This window comes from Rhea americana, unplaced genomic scaffold, assembly GCF_003343005.1.
Source record: "Rhea americana isolate MKP2758 unplaced genomic scaffold, rheAme1 scaffold_90, whole genome shotgun sequence".
Lineage (NCBI taxonomy): Eukaryota > Metazoa > Chordata > Aves > Rheiformes > Rheidae > Rhea > Rhea americana.
In genome coordinates, this window is record NW_028187089.1 from 3,224,524 (window position 1) to 3,233,337 (window position 8,814).

Consider the following 8,814-nt stretch of genomic DNA (forward strand, 5'->3'; position numbering starts at 1 on the left):
CGGGCGGCGCGAGGAACCGGATGCCTCCGAAAGGGAAAGGCGGCGGCAAGGGGGGCAAGGGTGAGTGGGGGCCACCGGCGGGCCTGGGGCTGCCGTGGGAACACCGATAGCGGCGGCGGTAGCGGCGCCGGCAGTGGGACAGCGGTACCGGAGGGCAGCGGCGGCCCCGGGGCTGGGACAGCAGCAGTGGAGCGGCGCGGCTGCTGCAGSCCGGGGCCGCCCATCTCACGGCGCTGCGTTCACAGGTGGCGACAGCGGCGAGAGCAAGGCCCAGGGCCCGAAGGGCGGCGGCAGCGCCGTGAAGGTGAGGCCGGGCCGGGGCAGCACCGCGGCTCGGCTTTGCGCCGGCCCTGGCCAGCAGCCCAGCCCTCGCCGTGCTTGATTCTTGCCCTCTAGGTTCGACACATCCTGTGCGAAAAGCACAGCAAAGCCATGGAGGCCATGGAGAAGCTGAAGTCTGGGGTGCGCTTTGGTGAAGTAGCCACGCAGTACAGTGAGGATAAAGCCAGACAAGGAGTATGTGCTACTGCCTTTTATGTCTGTTCTCSAGACATTTCCCCAGGGAGGGTAGCRTGGTCTGCCTTGGGGGAAGGTGGTCTCATTGCCTGTAACTGTTGTTTCAGTATTGCACTCTTGAAAGAGCTTGGTGTTCCTAGGCACCTTCAGAAAGCGTGTTTCAGTACCTTCAAGCACAGCATTCCCATGTCCCTTATGCATGCTTGGTGGTGTGCAAACAAATGTCAGGGCCAGCCTCAACTGATAAACAAAGGCACAAGCAGTTAGCATTAGCACAGCAGAAAATACTTATGTGCCARCAGAGCACATTTTACAATGGAGAACAGTAGAAGCAAGATGAACAATATTTGCTTCATACAGGCAAAGACGAGAGCAGAAAGGCACAGCTAAAGCACACAAGCCCCACAGCAGCAGGAAAGCACTTATTGAGGGCAGGGTGCTGGTCTGTCTTGGGTCTAGCCAGCCATCACTTGATGAGAGGGACCACAAAATTCATCCCTGTGTTGTCCTGCCATTTATGAAGTGGTACACACTGCAGACAGACTTCCAAACACTGGCTGGAACTGTCTCCTGTCTCAAACAGATCACTCACCGTTCCTGCTGCTAAGATACCTTTTGAATTGAGATTCTCAAAGCTTAACCCTGTTAATTCCCTCTTCCAGGGAGACTTGGGCTGGATGACCAGAGGTTCAATGGTGGGACCTTTCCAGGATGCAGCATTTGCCTTGCCTGTGAGCAGTGTGGACAAGCCAGTATATACAGACCCTCCTGTCAAAACAAAGTTTGGATACCACATTATCATGGTGGAAGGCAGGAAATAAAATATGAATTATCATTAAACTGTAACTGTCTGAATTCTTAGAGATTCCCAGGCACCTTGATCTTGCAGCAGAATGGTCATAACCAGAGGCGTGTTTTGAAACAGCTAATCTTCTCTGCCATTTTGGCAGGAGGCAGAGAGCCTACAGAGAACAAGGCCGTAGAGAGAGATTGAACCCTCATTGAAAAGGTCAGGCAATAGTTTTCAGCAGTTGAAGTCTTTGTCTTGCTATTACAAAGATGATGAATTGTTCACCTGAATAAGAAGCTCAGGCTTTTGTGTACAAATGCAAGCCTCCTGGTGAGAGAAAGAGAAACTCAGTGGAGCATATCTCTTTATCCCTTCCTCACTAATGGGTATACGAGCAGCTCTTTACCATTTCTGCTCCAGAGCTCTGGAGATGACCATGGTTATCTCGGGAAGACTCCCTTTGGTAAAGTTTGGATAATGCTGTAGCTAGAACTACTGGTCCCTGCCTTGGGCAGACTCATTGATGTGCACAAGGTATCAGTTATTAAGTACAGGTGTGGGATAAAAAACCGAAGGCTGGAGGCACCATGACTATGATCATAGCTGGGGGAGGAGAGGAGGATGGGTTGAAGAAAGGTGAAAAAGGAGGCATGTCTATTGCTGCATAGAAAATAACCTAAAATCTGAAGCCACATCTTATCAACTCATACCTTGGACAAGAAACTGCAACTTAGGGTTGAGTGAGAGGAAAACTAGAAGGGGAAAAAAATAAATAAAAATCAGTGATTGCTTGCTTGTTGTGTCCTACATGCCCCTGCTGTTATGTATGAAATACATTGCACAGCCTCCTAGGCTTTACACTCTTCCTTCTGGTAAAGATGGCAAAGGATAGCATGGCTGATGTGACCAAGACAGCCTAGTATGTCTCTTGCCTCTTGATCTTAGCAATAGGTATTTCAGTGCACTGCTGAAATACCGTTCTCAAACGAGACACAGCTACTGACGAACTTTGGCTTTGTTTGTAGGTGAACGTCTTACTGTATTGGAGACGGGGACAAAACACTACCTCTGAGCCCTTAAACAGAACAAAAGGTCTTTTCCAAGAATAGATATGATCAGCAAGACTGAAATCAGGGCAGGTCTTTCCCCCCCCCCCACTTAGAGGTGTTTGTTTTGTTTGAAAAACTGCACACTTCCAGAGGCCAGCCACTGTTCGTAAAGCTCTGTGTTCRTTAGTATTTTGTTAGGAAAGGCCTTCTGGTAGCATAACAGATGTGGCCTCATTTAAGGGATGCTCTATTAATAAACAGCTTGTTTACAGGCTAAAAAAGGCTTTGTTCTACCTATTAGGGAGATGTCCTGATGTGCTTCTGCTATTTTCTCCTGTTCCAACAGGATCATTATTTGTATTTTGAATGTCTTCTAGTACAGAAGACTTAAATTTGAGCCAGTTTCTTCCCCAGACACTAGGAAAACCTCAGRAAGATGTGGCAGTCCCATACTACACATTAATATGGAAGGCAAACTTACTAGATACTAAACAACATATGCATCRTGAGGAAGCCATTAAAATTATTTGGCTGTCACAAAAAAAAAATGCTTAAGTTGGTTCCCCTTGCTAAGTTTACCTCATCCTAAAACATATACATGTCAGAGGGGCAAGTTAAATATGCAGATAAATATTGTAACAGATAGTAGGAGTGCTGCTAGGAAGAACTTTGTTCTGGCTTTTATTTTAAGCTTGCAGTCCTGAACTAGCAACCCACTTCATAGTTTCATTGAGCCTGCAGTTCCTGGGACAATATTTATCTTCTACCACTAGATTGCATGTAGGAGGAGCATTGGAGAAATTCTGTGCCAGGCAAAAAGCAGCCCAAAACTGTAAAACCAACACTTTTCCTGTCTCCTGCCTCCTCTGTGCAAAAACAGGCTTCAACCGTACTCCTCAGAGGAGAGGGGTACAAGAGATCAGATTCTAGACTCCTTTGAAGTCCTTTGCTCCTCCAATAATACAAAAAGGTTCAAGGTGTTCAGCACCTTGCATCTGTCCAGGCCCAAGTGCTRTTCCAGTCATTCTGCAACCCCTCTCGCAACTATATAACCCATCTACAGCAACYGCAGCCTAGCAGGGATTCGAGCAGAAGGGTTTCTGCAATGCCACATTTAGCASTGGATGTGGCACAAGGCAGATGGTGTGCTGGCCTGCATTGCTTGGAGGATTTACAGCAACAAACAGAAGTGTTACATGCCTAAACAAGCTGCGAYGAAAGTGCATTCTCAGACCAACTTAAATCCAGGCTGCAGTAGCTCTGGGAAGAACTACAGCAGCSTAAATTCAGATGGCGTTAAGCTGCTACAGAACCATACCTGAAGACTCAGATTCTGTTACTGCATTCTCTTGATGAAAGGCAGAAACACAAAGCCAAAGCTGCAAGCTTGGAGAAGGATTTAGGCATAGAAGAAATATTTTATTAATTAAAAACATTTCAAATTTGTTTATCTTAGTGAACCAAACCCCCAGTGAAGTCCCTTTCCCAGCACCTAAAACCCAATAGACTATGTGATTCTCAAACTGCTTCCTCACAGAGAAAGAAATGCTGTACTTGTTCAGTCACCGTGACTGTAAGTTTCATAACATGAAACAAAATTCCTATGGCAGTCATCAGTCCCAAGCTACTTTTTACCAGTGATACAGTTTAGACCAACATTCCACGAGAAAAGTGAGACTGTAAAGGCATATGTATTTCATTTCTGCGCTAGCTGTCTATACAAGTTCAAGGTCATAAGCATAACTGCATGATCTCCCTTTTTTAAGGTCAAGAGCTTGCAGAAAACAGTTCAAAACCTCCTGTAGTTTTCCCTCATCCTTCAGCTTCTTCCCACAGTCTATTAAGGTATTGTAATTATCTAAGACAGGAAGCAAACTCTGATGTCTTCCTGGGAGACACTTTTCTGGGTGTAGTCTATCTACTCATCAGACTGAAGTTCAGCATCACCAGTGCATTCCTCCTAAGAGGACTCCATCACATCCATTTCAGACTGTTCAGACTGCGTGTAATCTAGATGGAAGGATTCTCCAACTGCATCAAGCATTTCTCCAGCAGATTCCTCAGGCTTGGCAGATTCCTCACCACACTCTACAGCTTCTTCTACAAGATCCTCTTGCTTCTCAGTACTTTCTTCATCATCAGTGGTTCCTCCATTATCRGTTGTTCCCATCATTTCTCCAATATCCTCAATCTGGTCCACCACCATGTTAATTATAGATCTTCTGGAAGCCATAGACCTGTTCCCACTGCTGGTTACTTTGGGAGAAAAGATGGCTTTTGCTATACCTCTGTCACAGTTAGGAGTGGATGCACTGATTCCTTCCAAAAACTGATGCAGAGGGCTGTTCAAGGGAGAGGGCCTTTTATCAGACTTGTTTTCCTTCAAGATCACAATGGAATGGTCTTCATCCTCACTGTCTGAAGCAATTATTTGTACGCGGTTCTTTCTACTAAAAGCAAAGACRCTACTGCTTTCCTCTGATGCTTCATTCCCTTGCAGGGAGTTATAACTCCTATCACACAGCTGAAGATTATCTGAATCATCCTCACATGTCCATCTTTTCATTGGGGATTTACAATTGCTTTCTGCTTTTAGATGAAACTCTTCCTTTTCTGRATTCTCCAGTGATCTTTCCCCATTTGGGAGGTCTTGCCATCCRTCTTCAGACTCTTCCAAGACAAGATTGAAGTCCACTTGATCATGGAAAGAAGACATAGATAGAGCCTCCAAACTTTTTTCCAACACATGAGAGTTCTGGATCCCAGCATGGGCYTCCAGCGTAACTTCTGATAATCTCGGCAGCGTGGCAGCCAAAGGTAGCTCAGGAATATCCCTCTCATCTGCCCCCAAGGCAGCAAGTGGTTCAGATACCTGATCTGACAGTTCTGCAGTTTTCGGATCATCAGCCACACCAGGCTCATCACAGGAACGCTGAGATTGTTCAGACAGACCATTCCCTGCATCAGTCAGGCTATTTGAATTTACATGACAAGTCCAAAAACACTGTTTCCGTTCAAGATCTGGACTCTCCCTATCAAGTGGATGAAGTCCAGGGACTGATGGCATAATACTCGATTCAAGATTTTGCTCAGATTCTTGTATATTGGATTGTTTTGCTATCTCACTGCTAGTATCCATACTGGACATATTTTGTGCCAGTTTCTCTTCATCTACATCATCAATYGTCAGATTTGTCATTTTAGAGCTGACATTAACAATCTGGACTTCTTCATCCTCTGTAAGATCTATAGCTTCATCATTTTCAAGTTTAGCAGCTACTGGTGGTAAAACACAGTGATTGATGTTATTCAGCCCTGGAGACTTCTTTGCCTGGGAAGCCAGTTCTAGTGCTCTTGGCCATGTCCCCTCAGAAACATTTCTGATTCTCTCCATCCTCTGGTCTCTAAGCTGAGAYTCTAACTGAACTAGCTCCTGGGCTTTCTTTACCCTCTGTTGAATGTACTGATAGGCTTCTTCACTCTCAGCAAGCTCCTCGTGAGTTATTTCCCTTGTATGTATTAAGTCATGATCAGAAATGCCAAACATTTCTAGGGAGTGCAAATAAGCAATATGTTCATCCAGCTGCACATCAGTCTTCCGTTGGGTGGCATGCAGAGACTGCAGCTGGATCTGAGTTGCAGATGTTCGAGTATCTTCTAATGAGAAAAGCTCTCTTAGTTCCTGTTTTGAAAAATATCTAAACGGGTTCTTCTTGTCACCAGTTGTCTGCCTTATTAGTGAATCCTTGAATACTTGTCGCCTATATATTTTCTCTTCCACGGTACCACAGGTAATCAGCCTATAAATTACTACATTCTCTTTCTGCCCAATTCTATAAGCTCTGTCCACAGCCTGGGCATCTGTAGCTGGATTCCAGCTGGGATCAAAGATCACCACTCGGCTAGCTGCTGTTAAGGTTATACCAATACCACCAACTTGTGTGGTGAGCARGAAGACAGAGTAGTCTTTGTCATTCTGGAATGCACTAATGCGCTTCTCCCGTTCCGTTAAGTGGGTTACTGTTCCATCAATACGCATGATCTTAAATTGTCTRCGAGACAGAACATGTTCTATGATATCTAGCATCTTCCTCGACTGCGAGAACACCAGCGTTCTGTGTCCCTCATCTCGCAGCCTTTCTAGAAGTCCTACAAGAAACAGCATTTTCCCAGACTCCTGRATCACAGTCTCTTCAGGTAGATGATCAATTTTGTTAGCTCCRGAAATTAAATCTGTTTCACTCTTTGAATCCTGCTCAGAGCATTCRTGTCCTTCTAAGCCCAGTTGTATACATGCTCTTGTAGACAGAAGCCTGGGGTGGTCACACAGCTTCTTCAAGATAGTGAGCTCTGCCAAAGGTGATCGGGTTGTCATCAGTACTTCTTTCAGGTGATCCAGAGAAAGAAAGTTTCTGTAGATCTCCTCTTGTATTGGTGCTAAGTACACCCACACAACAAAGTCATTTTTCCTAGTAAGAGATGGCATAACAGGAGCACTGTTCTCACCTGAAACATCAGGAAGAGGAGCATCTAGTTTGTCAGCATTACAATTTTTTTTAATATCCTCTTTAGTTCTTCTGAGGAAATATGGCTTTATAATGGTCATTAGATTCTCAGATATCTTAAGTCCCAGTGCTTTCTCTCCTAAAGTTGCATCCTTCTCCCTTGCCCTCGTAATAGGATTCTCATATTCCATTTTAAATGTTTTGGCGGTTCCTAGGAGAGAGCCTTGGCACGCAAAGTCAAACAAGGACCACATTTCCCGCAGATTGTTTTGCACTGGGGTGCCCGTGAGGAGGAGGCGGTGTTTTGCAGGGATAGCATACACACACTTTGTTGTTTTGTTTGATGGGCACTTGATTTTATGYGCTTCATCGAGAATGATGTAGTCCCAGACAAACTCCTCTTCATGGCTGCTGGCAAGCTGCTTCCAGTTGTTAATAAGCATCTGGTAGCTTGTGACTACAATGCCATTCTTCCTCTGGACCCTCTCGAGATTCCTGGTGCGCTCCGTCTTGCTGGCGCCATGGAACTCCTTGACACGCAAGCCAGGGGTCCAGCGAGCAAACTCTGCTAGCCAGCTGCTGACCAGCGTGGTGGGCATGATGAGCAGGACGTGCCGGACAAGGTCAGCATCAAACATGCCCGAGAGGAAGGCGATGATCTGGATGGTCTTGCCCAGGCCCATGTCATCGGCCAGGATGCCACCAGGCCTGCCCTCTYGGTACAGGCGGTACAGGAAGGCAACGCCTTCCCGCTGGTGCTGGAAGAGCTTCTCATGCATCTCTCCATAGAGCAGCAGGCCGCTGCCGCACACGTCCACGAAGCCTTCCTCCTCCTCCTCCTCCTCTGCCACCGCCGCCTCAGCCAGYGCCTCCTCCACCCGCCGCATGCGGCCACTCAGCTTCTCGCTGGGGCGGATGGCAGCCGCCAGCCGGAACAGGCGCAGCGCCTCCTCCAGGTCCCCGCCGGCCGCCGCCGCCTTCGCCCCGCTCACCAGCCTGCGGGACGGGACAGTGCGGGATGGGACGGGCCAGGACGGGCCGTGAGCGCCGCGCCGCCGCCTCAGCCCGCACCAGCCTCCCGCCGCCGCGCCGTGCCGGCCCCCTGCACACACCGAGGCTGAGGCCGCCGCCGCTGCCGCCGCCGCCACCCCGTGCGCCCCGCCCTCGCTCACCTCCGGTACCGCTCCTGCTCCTCTGCCGCCAGCTCCGCCATGGCGCGCGCCCTGCTGCTACCGCGCCGCGGTTCAAACCCAGGCTCTTCCCGTCCTGCCCCGCGCTCCCGGCCACGCATGCAAATGAGCGGAGGCGCGGCCAATCAGCGCCCCGGAACGGGGCCACCGCCTGCCGAGCCCCGCCGCCACCGCGTGGGTTTAGGGGCGGGCYGGGCTGCGCCGCGGTGGTGCGGGGTTCGGCGGGGACTGGGCCACGGTGGAGCTGGGTTGCACTGAGTCAGTTCTCCGCACTGCTGGCAGTTTAGGGCTCCCGGCCGCACTGACCCTCAGTGCACAAGGCTCCGGAGCCTCCTGCTTTCCTTTCCTCCTGCCTTTCCTGGTGGGGACAAGGGAACAGCATTTCCCAAGTGCTTTGTCTGCGCGATGCAAGACACTGCCGTGCTGCCCCGTGGGGACCGCTGGCCCCGTGGGGACCGCGTGGTCTTGCTGGACCCCGTGCAAAGCCAGGGACACTCCAGCCCTGGGGCACATGAGGGACCTGAAGGTGCTAGGGATGGGCTAGAGAGGCCTTGTGCCCCGGGCGAGCCGCAGGAGTGGGAATACATGGGAAGAACAGCGATGCAGATCCGTGCTGCAGAGTGGCCTAAGTCCCGCACGGGCCAGGGAGCTGCAGCTCTGCTCCYGCTTCCTCAGCTGCCTCTGAGGCTCCTGCTGAGCTCAGGGCACAGCAAAGCGACGAGCCGGACGAGCGTGCCCCGTGCGCGGCAGAGAGGCACGGGGCC

At 49.3% G+C, this 8,814-nt stretch overlaps 2 protein-coding genes across 2 annotated transcripts; one reads left to right on the top strand and one right to left on the bottom strand.

The window, feature by feature from the left end:
• The first annotated feature begins 6 nt into the window (after positions 1 to 6).
• On the top strand, positions 7 to 1,356 carry PIN4 (peptidylprolyl cis/trans isomerase, NIMA-interacting 4). Its single transcript, XM_085324324.1, has 4 exons — positions 7 to 60; positions 246 to 304; positions 397 to 516; positions 1,179 to 1,356. The coding sequence occupies exons 1-4, from the start codon at positions 21 to 23 to the stop codon at positions 1,335 to 1,337; spliced, it is 378 nt and encodes a 125-aa protein (XP_085180450.1). The 5' UTR covers positions 7 to 20; the 3' UTR covers positions 1,338 to 1,356.
• Positions 1,357 to 4,246: 2,890 nt separating this feature from the next.
• Positions 4,247 to 8,118, bottom strand: ERCC6L (ERCC excision repair 6 like, spindle assembly checkpoint helicase). The gene is made up of 2 exons (XM_085324314.1): positions 8,033 to 8,118; positions 4,247 to 7,856 (listed from the first exon to the last, which is right to left on the bottom strand). The coding sequence occupies exons 1-2, from the start codon at positions 8,071 to 8,073 to the stop codon at positions 4,316 to 4,318; spliced, it is 3,582 nt and encodes a 1,193-aa protein (XP_085180440.1). The 5' UTR covers positions 8,074 to 8,118; the 3' UTR covers positions 4,247 to 4,315.
• Between the last annotated feature and the right edge of the window lie 696 nt (positions 8,119 to 8,814).

Bases quoted from the DNA above. Each gene is read 5' to 3' on its own strand.
- PIN4 (XM_085324324.1), top strand. From the start codon at position 21: ATGCCTCCGAAAGGGAAAGGCGGCGGCAAGGGGGGCAAGG. The intron at 61-245 runs GTGAGTGGGGGC...CTGCGTTCACAG, and splicing joins CGGCGGCAAGGGGGGCAAGG to GTGGCGACAGCGGCGAGAGC. The intron at 305-396 runs GTGAGGCCGGGC...CTTGCCCTCTAG, and splicing joins GCGGCGGCAGCGCCGTGAAG to GTTCGACACATCCTGTGCGA.